The sequence below is a fragment of the Aptenodytes forsteri genome, unplaced genomic scaffold (genome assembly GCF_000699145.1).
Source record: "Aptenodytes forsteri isolate BGI_AS27 unplaced genomic scaffold, ASM69914v1 Scaffold326, whole genome shotgun sequence".
Taxonomy (NCBI): Eukaryota; Metazoa; Chordata; class Aves; order Sphenisciformes; family Spheniscidae; genus Aptenodytes; species Aptenodytes forsteri.
The window spans coordinates 128,625-145,731 of NW_008795677.1; the positions used below are offsets into that span (position 1 = coordinate 128,625).

At 43.9% G+C, this 17,107-nt stretch overlaps 1 protein-coding gene across 1 annotated transcript in view; it reads left to right on the plus strand.

Moving 5' to 3' along the window:
- The window catches only part of ALPK1 (alpha kinase 1), a 30,667-nt gene extending 13,862 nt beyond the window's left edge, over positions 1 to 16,805 (plus strand). Inside the window, exons 3-13 of the mRNA XM_009282627.1 lie at positions 1,845 to 2,043; positions 3,910 to 3,969; positions 5,200 to 5,286; positions 5,991 to 6,067; positions 7,637 to 7,732; positions 8,251 to 8,355; positions 8,890 to 10,933; positions 11,706 to 11,859; positions 12,934 to 13,096; positions 15,797 to 15,983; positions 16,609 to 16,805. Of these exons, the coding sequence (XP_009280902.1) occupies positions 1,845 to 2,043; positions 3,910 to 3,969; positions 5,200 to 5,286; positions 5,991 to 6,067; positions 7,637 to 7,732; positions 8,251 to 8,355; positions 8,890 to 10,933; positions 11,706 to 11,859; positions 12,934 to 13,096; positions 15,797 to 15,983; positions 16,609 to 16,805 (3,369 nt within the window). The remainder of the gene's footprint in view (positions 1 to 1,844; positions 2,044 to 3,909; positions 3,970 to 5,199; positions 5,287 to 5,990; positions 6,068 to 7,636; positions 7,733 to 8,250; positions 8,356 to 8,889; positions 10,934 to 11,705; positions 11,860 to 12,933; positions 13,097 to 15,796; positions 15,984 to 16,608) is intronic.
- The last annotated feature ends 302 nt before the right edge of the window (positions 16,806 to 17,107 follow it).

Genomic DNA, 17,107 nt, shown 5'->3' on the forward strand with positions numbered 1-17,107 from the left:
CGGGCTCAGGGAAAAAAAGGAAATTTGTACAAATCCCCCTCGCTGGAGTGCAAACAAGCTAGCAAATGCTTGCAACGGATCGGTGCTGCAAGCCGGCCTTCGTGCGTTATGCTCTAGGCTTTTCTCCAAACGGTTTGACATGGGCTTTCTCCTGCACACCTCAGACGGTGGTTATGCTGCTCAAAATCAAGAACGAGTCTTGTTGTCAGATTGTGGGACTCTGAGGTAAAAGCAAAGAGAATAGGAATGAGGCTGGGGAGAAGTCCAAGAAGCCTGAGCGGTGTCTGAAGCGGTTCGTGGACGTTGCTGTCTCTCTGGCTCTGCCTGTGCGTTTACACAAGGAAGGCAAGGGAAGTAGGCTCGTGCTAAGACGAAAATGGGAGATAGCTGTCAGACTTGATGTTTTAGTGGGGATTTGGACAAAGTTTTCTTGGCAGTCTCTCATCCTCTGATGGTGCCGTGGGGCCTGAGCATCCCTCCCCTGTGTTGCTTTTACTCCGTCATGAGTGGAGTTAACCGCTGACATGTGTGAGATGAGAAACGCGTCCTTTTTCTGAGGAGGCTTTGTATGGTTTAAGGTGTTTTCTGTTTTTTCTTTCCTCTTGTGACTGACCGCACCGCAAAGCAGTATTCGACCATTGCCAGCTCCCAGGTGTTGGAGCCAGGCTGGGCAGCAGGAAGCCGGGCTCTCCATAGGCAGCGTGAAGCTGCTGAACGGCTGGTAGCCATGAAGACCAGACAGGTCAGGGCACCCACGAGGCTCCACAGCTGAAGAGATGGGTCTTTCCTTACGGCCGATGGCTGTATTTCAGGCAGATGTTCCAGTGAAACAATGACTGGATGCCATCTTCCCTATCCCCAACCTGCAAAAAGGGAACCTCCTGGATGTCAGCGTGTGGAGCACCTCCTTGCTCCACCGGGCAGGAGTACCAACCCCTGCCCACCGTGGAAAGGGGTCGGTTTTCGGTAGATGTCCCCAGGTCCATGTGGACTTCCGCAACCGCGATGAGGCTCTGTGCCTCCTCATGGCTGTCTTTGCTGGCCTCCTGTCCTCTTAACAGCATGCTACCTCAGGAGCTCCAGCTGATTCCTCGTGTCAGTGTGATGGCTCAACCGCTGTGGGAGTCCAAGAGAGTTCATACAGACTTAATAGTCATTAAAGATGACCTGCAGGGCAAAAACATTGGACTCCTGGCCTGTTTGCTTGTTTCTGGTGTACAAAGGAGTGGATGGCTTGAGCTCCATCTGGGACAATGGCTATCGTGACCATTTCCAGTCTTTCCAGACTCATGTCCTCCTTTTGAATTAATTGTTATTACTGCTAGTAATCTGTTGGGCGTGATTTAAATTCGTTAACAGACCACCAAATTATGCGGTTCCAAATACTAAACAACAATTAGAAAGATCAAAAAAAAATTAGGACTTACATCTACTGCTCAAACAAAATAAACAGCTGGAACCTTCCTATCTTAAAAATGAAAATATGATCAGGAATAGTCATAATTATCGGTTATAATAAACCCTATCTGATCACTGCCACAAAGACTTTCTCCATTCTATAAACGCCTAGGAACATAAAGATTATAAGGTGAGTAGAAATTTTGAGACAGCCTTTTAATTGCTAGTGAATTTTTGCTTCTCGTAATGTTCAGTACTTCACTTGCTGTAAAACTGTGTAGCCACCTTAGAGCAAATAGCTAAGGATATCCCATCTGTTCTGAAACGGTACGTAGGCAGCACCGTGAGGCAGAGGGTTACTAAAGCTGAATATTTTCTGTGGACGGTTCACTGAGCCTTTGCGAGGTTTCTCCCAGGCTGCCCTATGGCACTGGTGTTCTTTTCAGGTTTATTTGAAAGCCTCCATCATGGTCAAGGACTGCGTGACGGCAACTGCTATTGTGTTCCTGATTGACCGGTTCCTCTATTGGATTGATGCCTCCAGCAAACTTCTTCAGATTGCCAAGGGTCTGCACAGGCTGCAGCCCACCACGCCGATCGGTCCTCAGGTCCTCATCCGCCAGGCTCGCCTCTCCGTCAACACAGGTACCGCTCCGTTTTCTCAGCTCAAGCCCAATTAGGAACTACTTGACTTTGAAGGAGACACTTTGTCCCTTGCTGAGGATGACATGCTTACGGCCCCGGTGCCATCTTTTCAAACGCACAGCCCACTCCCAGCCCCCTTGAGCCCTCCCAGCTCCTCTCACTAGCACAAAGGGGCTGGTATAAAGGGTTTCAGAGCCAAAAGCAGGAGAGAAAATTGTGAAAGGGTGTGGAAAATACTAATTGGAGCTTTTGTTCCTTAACAAATCTTCCCTGCTGGTTTCAAACAGGGATATCTGAATTGCTATACTTCTGACCAAGGGTCTTTAAAAAGTAAATTAGAATCCTGGCATTTTCTCTGCACTGTCCCAGCTGCTTTTTTTTTTCAGAGTGGGACCACTTGACTATGCAAACAATGCAGCTTACAACCCCGCGAGGATAAACTGATTTTTAAAAAAAAATTCCATCATTCCTGTAACGTGGGCAACACCTGAAGGATGTTTAATGTATCTTCCCACTGTCCCGCTGGGGAGAAGAAAACAAAGCCAGACAACCCTGCTCTGAAAAACCCAATTGAGGAATATTTTACTTGCAGAAAAGAGAACTATGAGTTCCCTGCACAGCCATTTTTATTTGTGGCTGTGGACTTCTTGTGCTGCCATTGCCATGGTGCCTGGGTACTGGCACACTCCAGTTGATGGGCTAGTTCAGCCAACACTTACACTGCTTCACTGGCTGGAGCAGCCTTCTTGAATTCAGCCGGACAATTGGGACAGAAAGCAAGGTTCAACATGAATCAAGCTGATCAAATTAGACTTTAAGGCGTCTCCTGCAGCCCATCAAGCCTGCGACAGGGAGGCAGCATAGCCTGTGGCTACGCTTTCTGTGGTGGGACGTTAAGTCAGCTGGCTTTGAGGTGCATCTGCAGAGCTTCCCCTCCTGGTGAACTCCCTAGTGAGACCAAAATGGGTTTCCAAAACCCGTGTTTCCTTGGGACAGATACCGGCAGCTCTGTTGCTGAAGGAAGCAGACTGGACTGCTTGCTTCTGGAAGAGAAATAAGAGCAGGGAATCCCAACCGGTGGGGTGGCCAGCAGCTCAGTGCCTGCCCCGATCTTGTTGCTACCTCCCCTGCTCTGAATCCTGCAGCAGCCCAAGGCATGGGAAGGAGCAGAGCGAGAAATGAGTGCCTGGAGCCATCTGCCTACACCGCGGGGCTTGGGTTTACTCTAAAACCAACGCGCAGCCTTAGCCTCCCCCGTAAAGGAGAAGTATCTGTTGTTTTCTCCTTGCGGTCGGTTCACTGAAGGCGCACTGTAGAACGTAGACAGCGTGCACAGACATTCAACAGAAATACCAGAGCTTGACTCGAGGAAGACTTTCTCACATCTTAAGATTAAGCACTCTTCCAGGAATGTATATTGTGTTAAGTAAAACAGATACACACGTAATTTCATCTCACTGTGCAACCACATATTATAGAATGTAGCGCATGTGCATTTATGACTATTGAGAGCAACAAATCTATGTGCAGGTGATATCAGGGTGTATCAGGTTAAATATCATACAGCTTCTCGATGAGGTTTTCTGAAGCAAATGTCTGGCTAGAAACAGTTGCCTCATCAGCGTTTTCTGCAATGTTTGTTGTATATGTGAAATAGCCTGCGTCAAAGAGATTCCTGAGCAGGAGGTGGCATCTGCAGCGCATACTTCATTGGAAAGTTTAGTCTAGGTGTCAACACACTGACAGTGCTGGGAAGAAGAGTACAATTTGCAGGGGCTTTCACTGATGAATATTTTTGTTCACTTCATGCCACACGATACATTTTTATATTCATTTTCTATCTTTTTTTTTTTTATTTTTAATCAGGTAAACTTTTAAAAGCAGAATATATCCTAAGCAGCCTTATTAATGACAATGGAGCAACAGGTACGTATATATTCCTTTTCCAATTTCATAGTTGCTATTTTGGTGGGATTTTTGATGCTCATTTTAACAGTCACACAAGCTTCAAATCCAGCCAATCTGACCTCAGTAATGACTCCTTACATCATTTTGATGATGTTTGTAGAAATTACTTTTTTTTTTTCTTTCTGTCAAATGACTATACTGCTGGTCATGTGGCTTGTTTCAGATCTGGAGGGATGTGTAGTATTTCTGATGGTAAGAATTCATTAATTTTGACAGACATCCATAATTATTATTTAGTTATGCTTTTGAGTCAATATATTTTAGGGTTTTATAACTGTTCTCCATTTTCTTAGCCTTCAGGGTTTATTTAGTCAATACGTTCAGGTTTCTCTACAACCGTGAAACTTAGAAAATTTAAGAAGCCTGTTCTGGGTTTTGTTGGTTTGTTTTTCATGTGAAACTGAGATTCTCCTACAAGAAGGGCCTTCATGCAAGAGGGCTTTAAACAAAATACTAGCTATCACTATTAAAATAGAACTGGCTATGCAAAACACTGCATTTCATCTCCCTTGGGATTATGCTTTTCTTTTAAGATTATTTTCATAATATTCAATGATAATACTTGTTTGTTTAACACTGAAGATGTGTTGTTGAACAGATACTTCATGCTGAGAATTGCAGTGAAATGTTCACATTACTTAGGAAAGCTTAGTGATTTTATTTCATATTCTATTCTGAAATCCAATATAGATTTGATAATGAAAGACTTTGTGTAACTAATCATACTGTGTTAACATGAAAACTTTCATTTTAATCTTCATGAGATACTGATATCCGAAAAGGAAATGTGTTTTGCTAATGGTTAAAGGTATTTGGCTCTGCTGTATATACTGGTGACAACAAAGATATCCCATATTAATCCTTTTGACTGGTTTTTAGTGGAACTCTGTACAATGTTTATATACAATGACTTTTTATTACTTCAGAGAAGAGGGGTACCTTTCACTTTTTAAATTGTTTTTATGCTCTAAATAGCTGTCACTCAAGCTACATGCCCATATAGCTGTCTACTTATATTCCTTAATGCGCTGTCACTTTGTCATCTCTCTGACTGTAAGTCCTGACTCAAACCAGCTGAGTTCAGCGGGGAGAATCCTGGCAATTTACTGGGATTTAGGTTACCCTCAGAGGCTTAAAATGGCAGCAACGTTTGTCATTCTCTACTGAGTTTTTCCACTCTTTCTGCAGGTACCTGGCGATACGCTAAGGAAAGCGATAGGATTCTTGTTCAGTCAGTCTGCTTACAAATCAGAGGACAGATTCTGCAAAAGCTTGGTAAGGCTTTTTTCTATAAACGTCTGCTCAAGGTTTTCCCCTATTTTTTTGTCTTTGCAGTCAAGCTTTAAAATGGTACATTTGGCATACGTCTGAGTTTTAGCTTGTGTAGAACCTGATGCCCGTAACAGCCACAGAAGATGAGTTGTACACCCATCTCTTTGCAGCAAGGACCTAGAGCCACGTACCAAGCAAACGCATTTTAGAAATTATCACTTTATTACTAATCTTACCAGAAATCGAGGAGCATTCCGAAACGTTGTTCCCTTTTTCCCTGTACTACTCCATGTTTGCTAACGCTTTTCCCAAATTTGCTGTTCCCAAAGGCATGCAGTAGTTTATCACAGGTACGTCACAGCAATTTCCTCTCTCAAGACAAGAAAACCCCTTGTTTTCAGCATGATGGGCTTCTGTATTCAGGGCTTGGTACTTGAGGCCAACAGCCTGAATTTTATGCTTTTGATGTGACCTTTCATCTTCCATGACTGTTGAGCTGAAGTCTTTTATGAGCATAAAATGTGTGTTTGTGCACATCCAAAAGCTAAAGGAAACTAATAAATGTTCAGTGTCACCAAAGCAAAAAATGCCATGGTATGGTTTTATACTGTTTTGAGGGCTCCTGACTCAAGGAGGTGTAAAATAAACTATTGAAAGCCATCTGTAGCAGTAATCTGCTTAGTGACTATTTTTCTGATTTCTTTCAGGGATGTGGTATGAGGCAGCAGAGTTGATTTGGGCTTCAATTGTGGGATATTTCAAACTTCCTCAACCAGATAAAAAGGTAGTATTTCCTTTTCACTCTGGATATTCTTGCCAATCTAATAATCACTCCAGATTAGCTTTTGTTTACTTCAGAAAAGTCTTCTAGCAATAATGTTTCAGTTACGCACCTCAGACAAGGTTAACATGCAGGACAAATATTCTAGCCAAAGTCTGTATTGCACATTGTTTCCGCATGCATACACAGACTTACGGACACCTTTTTTCCTGCAGGGAATGAAAGTAATAGTTTTCATTAAGCAGAATCATCTGAAGTGAACCGTCACCTAGGATGTCACAGGTGCCTCTGAAAAGGACAGACTAATCCCAGAATGCAGCCGTAGATTTTATTTATTTATTAGGACTAAGGCTAATTTTTTTTTTCCCGAGTAACCAAGCATGTCTATTTGCTGAGCTGCACTACACTATCCGTTGCGGGTGATGGATGTTACCCGGCACTGCTGTATCTGAACACCTTGCAACAGCTACCGTATCTGTCTTTAAACCTTTGTGAGGCTTGGCTGCACCCATCTTCCCACTGTAGATGAAGCAACAGTCACACCACGTGTCCGTAGCTAACCAGGAATGTGAACCTAAGTCTTGCAAGTCCTAGGGTGATGCTTTAAGAAGTTTTGTAATTGTACCCCAGCATAAGATACACCACAAAACCAGACCTCGTCACCTCTCCTCTGCCATACCTTAAAGCTTGACCTCAAGCTCAGAACATTTCTATGGGAGCAAAGATGTGTAGTGAATTTTGCGGAAAGCATCCAGGTACTTCATGGCGTTCTTAACTATTTAGCTGGGCAGACCCTTAGCTAGCACGTATAGATCAAATCTTCCAGAGGGAGACAATGAGTTCATAGATCTATATGTTACATGTTCATGTCTTATTTTTTAATTGATTCTGTAGAACCAATTACAAATTACCAAAAAACCCCCAATTGTATCAACACCAAGACTTTTGTCCAACTCTGTTTATTTGATTTTTAAACAGTGCAATAAGCTAGGGAAGTGTGTTAAAAAAGATGCTTGTTTTCTTAGGCTATGCGTGATGAGTATTTATTACTTCTGTCACCTCTCTAAACATCTTCACCCTGGATTTTTTAGAAAGACTGGGATCAACTGGCCAGTTCTTAAACATTATTTTTGGCTTTCTGTGGTCTTTTCTGAAAAACAACGGTAAAACAGATTGAGTCTTTTTCCAGATGTGATTAGCCAAAGGCTTAATGCAGCTTTTGGTGATATCACGAGACTTCACTTTCATTATCACAAACAGCACCTTGGAAAAATGCAGTGCTAAGAAAAATGCAATGCTATTTAAGTTGAAACCTAGAGCTAGTGATAATAGGGATAGCTGCCACTCATGGAAACTCATACGTATCCACCAGGCTACACTTCCTGCAAACTGAAATTAATAAAAACCTACCAAGATGACGTCTCTGAATTTCTTAGCAGTGCTTCTCTTTGGATCTTGTTTTGTTGTGGTTTTTTTTCTGGTATGTTCTACACAGAACCTGCTTTATTGTGAGCAGTAAAATTCAAAATACAAGGGGGAAAACCCTATGATAACTTTCCATTTCTCTTTCAGGGAATTGCTACTTCCTTGGGTATTATGGCAGACATCTTTGCTTCCATGAATGAGAAGGATTACATACGTTTTAAAACGAATGCTGAGATTGACCTGGTAAGACTTGGTTTGGTATTTGTGTGTGTAGATTCTTCAGATGGACTCTATGTTGTTGTCCCAAATTCACCCACACTTTGTTCTTCCTCCAGTTCCTCTCCTGTGCTGAGAGGGCTGAAGAAACTTCCATTGCTCCCTGTGAAAAAGTTCATTAGCACCTAGACGGAAGAATGCCTTGCCTCAGGAAAAAGAAAACATTAAGAGTATTTACAGAGTGTGTATGTCTGTGTCTGTGTAATATATAGAATATTTATAGGGTCAAAAAGTGACACATCGATGGTAAATCTGAGCAAAAAGGCTCCTGCAGAAACAGACCTGGCTGTTGTTGTTTAAGATAGATGTCCCGCTCTATCAAGACTCAAAGGTCTCAGAGAGCTCAGGGAACCTACAACAGACAAGAAACAAATCCCAAGTTGCCTTGCTTCAATCTAACAGGGTTGCTTACCAGGTAGACCCACCTCTTCGAAAAGAAAGCCTTTGAGATGAGGTTTTCCCTCTTGTTTTTTTGATTTCACTAGAGCCTTCTCCGAGAGTTCAGTCATCGCTTATTATCAGCTGCTGAGGCCTGCAAACTAGCGGCAGCCTACAGCCAGTACACCCCCCTGTTTGTCCCTACAACCGTGGTATCTCCGAGAGTTCAGTCATCGCTTATTATCAGCTGCTGAGGCCTGCAAACTAGCGGCAGCCTACAGCCAGTACACCCCGCTGTTTGTCCTCACAGCCGTGGTAAGTATTAGTCTTCATTCTGAAAGTGTTATTTGTATAAGAGGAGAGTCCAGGCTGTTAAATTTGGCTCTAATCTGGCTTTCAAACATTGCATCACACAGGGTATTGTGTCTGTGTTGTGGGTATGATGCTATATGTTGCTCTGAACTCCAATCAGAAGCTAAGCAGATGAGCGGAAAGCAGTATCTGTCCACAGAGTGAGGACGGGCTTTCAAGCCTATCTGGGAATGCTGCTTCTCCTATAACTACAGCTGTATTTCAAAGGAAAAAGAGCAAGATTATTTCCTCCAGGAAACACAGCAGCCGGCAGTTAGAGCCGATGTTTGCTTCAAATTGTATAAGGGAAATAAGCATATTTTTTCCTCCCTTTATTTATCTCTGACAGAAGTCCAGGTTTTTAAATCCTTCATTCCTCTTTCATCCCCTCCCAGAACATCCGTGGGGTGTGTTTGCTGTCCTATAGTCACTCCAAGGACTGTCCCCCAGAAAAGAGAAAGTTCTACCTGTCCGAAGCCAAAGAATCCTTTGAGATCGGCCTCCTCACCAAGAACAATGAGAGTCCCGTCACCAGCAAGCAGGAGCTCCATAGTTTTATTAAAGCGGCTTTCTGCCTCACAACAGTGCATCGATGGCTCTATGGGGAGAGTGAGAAACTCCGTGAGGTGAGCCAACTATGTAAAGAAGCCATGGGAAAACTGCATTCGTACAGCTCTTCGTTTACAGAAGAGGAAGAGAAAGGAATGCTTGCCAAAGAGATCATGTCTCTGATCACATCCGTGAAGAATCGCCTGCAAGTGGAAAGCTTCCCTAATTCTGATGCCAGGTCTTACGTTCCAGACAGTTACAAAGGCACAGTGGAAAACCCTATCCTGCCACGGGAAGTCAACTTTGAGAAAATCCTGGCCAAGCATTCTCAGCATCATCTGTCAGTGTGTGAAGTGTTTGAAAATACTTGCAAGATTCATAAAACCGCACCAGGAGAAACCCAAGTGGGAGCTTGTATCACAACCTTAAGAACAGAAACCAAAAACATAGACACTGTGTGTGCTACTGAAGAAATAGCGTACCAGAGGAAAGGTGCTGCGAAAATGCTGGATTCACCGACAGCAGGAGGTAACTCGGAGAGACTCAGTGGCCGAAAAAATAAATACATCGGTTCTGATGTGATGAAAATTTCCTTCGATGAAGAGATTGAGCCATTAGAAATAGAAATAAATCATGAAAACAGTGTTTTCAGCAGATGGCAAAACAGGAGTCAAACCACTACTTCAGAGAGCTCTTGGTGCAAGCTGTCAAAATCAAGTTACTCTTCCAGCTGGGAGGCACTAAATTGTAATAGCAGCAGAGAGTCTCCCAGGGAAGGGCAGCAGCAGGAAAAGGGCTCAGCGGAAGAGCAATGTTGCACAACAGAATCTGATGAAAACGGTCAAGCTGCGTACTTGCGCTCATTGCCTCCCAGAGCCTGGCATCCTTCTCCTCGAGAGCCTCTACATAGCTGTTGGGGATCTCCTCAGCCTTCCTTAGGGGGAGATGCGCCCCTAGCTGGGAGGCTGGTAGAGAAGGCGTCTCTTTGCGGAGAAGAGCTGCGGGAGGGAAGACACCGTGGAAAGAGCTCTTCAGAAGAGAAAGCAGGGGAGGTGAACAAGGCAGTTCCTTCCCTCTCCACCCCTTCTTCTGTTCCTACCAGGCCGGAGGAGGAGGAGGAGGAGAAGTCCTCCTCCCGCCTGGAGCTGGCCTGCAGGACCAAGGACAGCGGCAGGGAGGGCGGCGGCGGCCCCGCGTCCCGGTCCCAGGGCCGTTTTGCGTGGGTCCACCCAGAAGGAGAAACTGCAGATGGCACAGGGGATCCCTCGTTTGACGCACGTCCCCCCACGAATGGGGTTGCTTCTGTACTATCAGTGAGCATCGAGCCAAAAATGGCCAGCGACTCCTCTGTGCGTGACTGGCTGAGGAAATCTGACATGGTGGGGAACAGATCTCTCAAAGTGCCTGAAGTTGACACCCAAGCAGAAACAATAGATGACACTGAATTTGACTTCATCAGTATTGGAGACTTAGTAAACAATTATCCTACGGCATCTGTTCCAGAGCATCAATCAACTCCCAGTGCACCAACAGCTTTGCCCTCGGGGGGAAAGGTATCCATAACGGAGCAGTTTGGCTGTGCCACTACTGAAGAAGATGAAGAAAAGTCTCAGGACATGGTGAGCAGCAAGAGACAATCCAGTTCATCTCTGAGTTCATGGTACAAACCAGCACAGATGCCCAAGAGTTCCCCTGAAGGTCCATTTCTGAACCCAAGGGCAAGTGGTTTTATCTTCATGCCTGGGAGAACGAAGGAAGAAATCCTTGACGCTCGATTTCTGAGGGACAGTGATTACATGCAGCTTCTGGCAGGGGTAGAACATAATTGGCTTGTCCAGAGACTGATGCCTACTGGAATTTTTAAGTCTAAACAGCTTTGTAAAGCATACTGTAAGTTTCCACACAGCGATGGGCATTTTCGCACAGCAACAGGTACTCCCGCAGAGAACAGTCTTGACTCAGGCTTTTTAACACAATGTTTTAGTCATCATTTATTAGGACTTAATTTTTTATTGTTTTATGAGTTTTTGTATAAGAATTTTAGCGGTGGAAGAACACTCCCTTGAACCATTTTCTCCTAGTCCTTCTTACCCATCTGCACATCAGTCACAGCTTCATGGAAATGGGCTCCATCTCCATGCTTCAGTCCCTTCATGCAAGAGATAATTTAGGCTGCTTGACCTCCCTGTGCCAGTTCATCAAGCCCTTTCTACCCCATTACTGGAGTAGTCTCTGGTTTTGTCGCCCATTTAGATTCCACATTTCATCCCTGCAAACTGTGTATTTAAGATCATGGTTATTACGTTAATCAGAAATAACAGCCATACCTTAATATGCAGACACTTGATCAATATACTAAGAAATACAGAAGCTAGGAGCAATGCCACTATAGGCTGCCTCATTGAGCTCATTAAGTAAAACCCACTTAGGGCTCATCCCATCTTGCATGTCTCAAGCCTGCTTAGCAATTTTTTGTCCTTAATGTAAAATATCCAACTCTGCACCTAGATACCTCTTAGCACATATGTTGTAGCCCCGTACTTTGCTTTCAGAGGAGCCTGGATATCTTCTCTCCTGGGTGCTGGTTATTTCATCCCTCAGCACAGGCTTAGAGCAGTCCTGTGGAATTGTCCATTCTACTCGTGGTGTTTTCTTTTTGTAGCTGCTCTCCTTTTAAAATACTCAAAGAAATCGGGCCTCTGGACAGGCCAAGAAACGACTGTATTCATTGGGGACTACCTGAACGTGGCAAAGGAAGGCAAACAGAGAAGTGCATTTTGGATACACTTCCTGCACCAAGAAGAAAGCCTGGGAAGGTATTGACCAAACCAATTTCTGAAACAAAATGTTTATCAATGCTACTTCTGTGTAAATATGAATGAAAACTGTCTGGTAAGATTAGTCTTATACCTATGATTCAGCTAGTCCAGTGCCTTGTTAGACGGTAGCTTTTATCGAGTATTTTCAGAAGACAGTACAAGTTTTTACTTGGACGACTACAGAAATCGTAGTCACAGTGGGAGAAGATTGTTTCTTTAGTCTGTTTCAACCTAGTTTACATTTGGTTAGATTTTGACTGATTTTCTGTAGCAAGAATGTTTTATGGCTTTCCCAAATCTCTTGGGCATTTTGGCAATCTTTCCCATCACTCCATGTAACTCTCTACTTTTTAATTTCTGGGAAGAAAAAGCTACTTCACTGTTGTCTTCTAACGGCCATGTCAGTGTCCATTTGTTCATGACAACTCTTAGGCCTGACTTCACCTTTGTCTGTGCTGGGATAATCTCATGGGAGCTTAAATGTTGCTTGCTTTTTATTTGACCTCTAGCTTTGCATTGGAGAATTAGCAATATAGCTATCTATATCTGTACCTGTCTATCTCACAATACCTGTAGGCAGAAAGGTGTTTCAGTTGCTTTTCTTCAGGTTTAGCAGCAGGTTCATGCAATGGATGCATCTGCTCTGAAAGCAGGATTAAAATCACCTATTTGCTTCATAAAGGCCTCTGCTCCAGGAGAGCTCTGCTACCCGCTAACTGCAGATTTTGGATTGTTATTAGAAGTAGCTTATGAATTATTATGGGTTAAGAACAGCATTTTAAGTCGGGTCTCCCTTCAGAGTCAAGAAGAGTTGACTTTAAACATTCTGGTGTTATGAAACCCCCATCCTAGGATTTGATTGATCAGTACAGCATTTTATGCCGGTAAGAGCTATAAAAGAAAAAGCCCACAACTTTAACTGCTGCCATTTTAAATGCATCACCAACAGCTGGCTTTGCCTCTGAACAGCCAAGCTCTGCTTTGTGGTGATGTTTCTGTCTCATAAGTAGGGCTTCCCAAGTGCAGTCTGCTGCAAATCTGGCTACGCCAAACACTTCTCTTTTTGTTTAGGTATGTTGGGAAAGAATATAAAGAAGAAAAAGGACTTCTTCATCATTTCAGTGACGTGGAACGGCAAATGACTGCCCAGTACTACGTGACGGAATTCAACAAAAGGCTGTACGAGCAAAAGGTCCCCACCCAAATCTTTTATATCCCATCTGCAGTACTCCTGGTAAGAACTGTCTTCTAAGCAATACAAAGGAATTGGTGGGAAGAGTGTCTTAAGTCAATTTTGATTTTAAAATACTAGCAGTTAAGCCACCTCTAGATGACACACTGTCATTCATGTGATCTTACCTGGTAGCTGCATTTGCTCATTTTGGGACAGAAGACACTTACCTGCAGAGCTACAGGTTCATGGGTGAACTGGCAGAAAAGATGCCATGTCCTCTAGAAGTCGGAAATTCCCTTGTAAATGAAGCCCAGGAGTTACCCAGCCTTTTATATCATCTAACAGTATATGAACATCTGTTTTCAGGGGTAGTCATGAAATCTGAACAGCAAAGGGACCCATTTTGAGCACCACAAAAATGTCTAAACCTCACTAGAACCCAGCAAGTGAGGTTCTTGCAGACAAGTTGATTTGCTGCAGGACAGCTTTGAGGCCTTTTCTGCATGATGCTGAATTTCAGGAACACAGGACTGGAAAGGACCTCCTCGTGACTCATCAGGTCCAGTACCCTGATATCACAGGCAACAACACTGCATAATCCCTTTTTGTACTCATTAAGCCCTATCTTAAAAGCAGCCGTGTTGTGTTTTGTGTTTTAACCTTCATTGCTTCCAATAAGAAATCATTCTAGAGCTACTCTCTTGGTGTCTGGAAAATTTCTGCTAATTTTCTAACCTAAAATGAGTCAATTTGTATTTATTGTCTTGCAACTTCTTTGAGGGCTAGTTTTAAGGAAGGAGCAGCAATTCTTGCAACTTCTTGGAGGGCTAGTTTTAAGGAAGGAGCAGCAATAACATCCCCTCATAGCCTCTGTTCTCTAGGCTAGGGAAGCCAAGCTCGTTTTAGTGTCACCTCAAGATACAGGTGTCTCTTCCCCTGTTCATCCGTGAAGCCCTGAGCCTGTTCTACTTTGAATTTAAATATCGATGATCAAAATTGTACAGTGTTCACCTGAGATCCCTCCACCTCTTTTGCAGAGGTAACAGGAATCCTTACCCTTAGCGAGACCTGCATTTTTCATGGCCGTATCACACTGGCAGCTCAGTCATCCTTCAAATGGCTATCACAAAAGCTCTTTTCCTCAATAACAGCCCCTTAGCATAGACTTAGGACACCTTTAAACCACAGTTCAATTAACTTGATGATACAACCTCACCACTGATCCAGTGCCCTACAGGAAAAGCCTGCTCCTTTTCCACTTGTCCCTGATGGCACAACCAGTATCTCTCCACCTGTGCGGGCCGTACTCAGTCATGAGAAGGGAATGCGTGTTGCCTTCCCTGCAGCTGAGCATACGTGGACGGGTGAAGAAAGGCTGGTGGAATTGGCAGGGCCATGAGCTTCAGCGAGGCCACGGATCCATTGGTCATCTCTCACTGAGGAGCATTTCTGTCTCTCCATCCCAATGGTCCAGCCTCAGAGATGGGCTGCTGAGAGCTGGCCAAGGTATGGAGTTATCTGAGAGAGCCTGGGAGGAAGGGGCAGCAAAGTCATGAGAATTACTCTCTCTCGAGTGGGTTGAAAAAACAAGGAGCCTGAAGGTAAAAGTTTCAAGAAGAAGCACTTTGGGGTTCGTCTCTTTAAACAACAAAAACCAGCTGCTAAAATACCCAGCACTCAACCAAAGCAACAGCCGCTTTTGGTTGTGGGAGATGCTTGTTTGCCCACTCAGTTCTGAACACATGGAGTTTGAGGAGGCTGCATTAGACATGCCCTCAACTCTTAACGCACGGATCATACTGGCCTGATGTGTTTCAGGTAACTGTAGCCAGGACAGGTCTTGCTTCTGCCCTCTTTCTGCTGCACGATGGTTGCGAGGACAGCATGCAAAGCCGCGAGACAAATGGCCCTGCTGTGCCAGCACCCAGCCTGATGGTTAGAGGCAGGAGCCACATCTGGGTGACCCGGCACAGAGGTTAAAGCTGGCATCCAGCCCCCAGTGGGAAAGTAAAGGATCTTTGCTTTATTCTTCTTTTATTACTTCTTATTTTTTAAATTTATTTCTTATTTTCTTTATTCTTATGCTTAATTTTCCATTTGACTTGTGTTTCAAATACAAGCTTCAAATACAAGCAAACACATTTGACTTGTGTTTCAAATGGAGAGCTACCCTCCACAGTGCAGCGCTGAACTCGCCGTTTCATTATGAGTAGGTATATGATAGCATGCTATGCATATTACTGTTTCTCTTAGCCATTCTGGCCCTAGATCTGGCTCTATGCCACTCCCTAATAAGGCCTAATGGGAGTCTGGCATCAGTACTTACAAGTCTCTGAACGTAGAAATGACTAAAAAAAAACCCAAAACCCTCCCACTGGTTATTTACACACTGAAGGACCAGGTGCAGGTTTACCCAAATCTTTTCAGCTTTCTATCTTATTCTTTAGACATAGTCTCCTGAAAGAAGTTTCCTATTTGCTGGACAAACTAGATACTTCTAGAATTCATTGCTCGCGGAGTTTGCCCTGTCAGGCTGACCGCGTGTTGGATCTTGTACCACCCTTTGTTCTAGTTAAATGTGAGCTCCTCATCTAAACAGCCTGTGTTTTGAATCAGCGGTGGGTTAATATGAAGACTCTTTCCATCCGTCTTATGATGGCAAGTTCTAGGAGGAAAAAACAAGACTTCAGTTAGAGGAGCTTTAGCATCCTTGTTTTCACATCTCTGCTTGCGTGACTGTTGTTAACACTCTCTTTTCAGATACTGGAAGACAGAACTATAAAAGGATGTGTGAGCGTGGAGCCCTACATCCTTGGGGAGTTTGTGAAGCTGTCCAATAACACGAAGGTAGTAAAGAATGAGTACAAAGCCACGGAGTACGGTCTGGCCTACGGCCATTTCTCCTATGAGTTCTCCAATGGAACAGACGTTGTTGTTGATCTGCAAGGTTTGTTATCACAGTCAACTTCATTTCTTGCGTGTTCTCTCATGTTGCAGAATATGCTATATAAAGGACGTACTGCCTTTAAATGACGTAAAGTGAGGGAGGTGTGTGCAGGTATGTTTTTGCCTTGAGCAGTGCTTTTGTTCTCCACTGCATCACAGCAAGAGCGCGTAAGCCGCATGCTCCCAAGTGCGCCACAGCTTCATGCCATGGAGTGATCTGCATCCAATTAGACTAAAGCCAGTCTGCAAGGATGTGTCTTGTGGAACCATCTAAAGGAGAACCGCTAAAAGAGGCAGTGGGTTTTGTCACGCTTCTTCCTTCCTAAAATTGGCAAGCCTAAAAAAAGGTCCCCTATTCAGCTAATGGAGAATTGAGCTCTTTGGTTAAGAGCCAAGGATAAAACCTTTCAGACTCAACCTGTAGCACACAGGTCTCTTTGGGATATTAATTTAATTAAATATTCATTATGTACCTCTTGGCGTTCTGCTTTTGCTGGCATGGGGGCAAACTGGGAATCGCTGAAGTGACGTTAACAGAGTGTGGGCTGTGCCAAGCAGACAGTCCTGAGTACGAATAATACAAAGGCTGTGATGTTCGATACCAAGATGTATCCTTTCTTCCACAGGTTGGGTGACAGGTAACGGGAAAGGCCTCATCTACCTCACAGACCCCCAGATTCATTCTCTTAATAGCAAAGATGTTTCACGCTCCAACTTCGGGAAGAAAGGAATTTATTACTTCTTTAATAATCAACACGTGGAGTGCAATGAAATCTGTCGCTGCCTTTCTTTAACAAGACCCTCAGTAGAGCTGCCAATGTAGACTCGCACGAGACAGTCACACAAAGAATGACCCATAAGCTGGAGAGTATTTTATCCTACACACCTTTAGGAGCATACTGTCTTTGTGAGAACAGCGTCACTGAGATGATACCCGTGTGAGTTGGGTCAGTCATTACCTGCACGAGTTTGGCGAGTTCTGGCCTTTGCATCCAGGCTGGTAATACCATGATACCGTCTTGTGTACCCTCTGAACCTCATGTTGTTAGAGCCATCTGTAAGAAATAAGAGAAGAACATAAGAAGAGTAAGAAAACAGCCTCCCAAATTCAGCTAGAGGTGTACT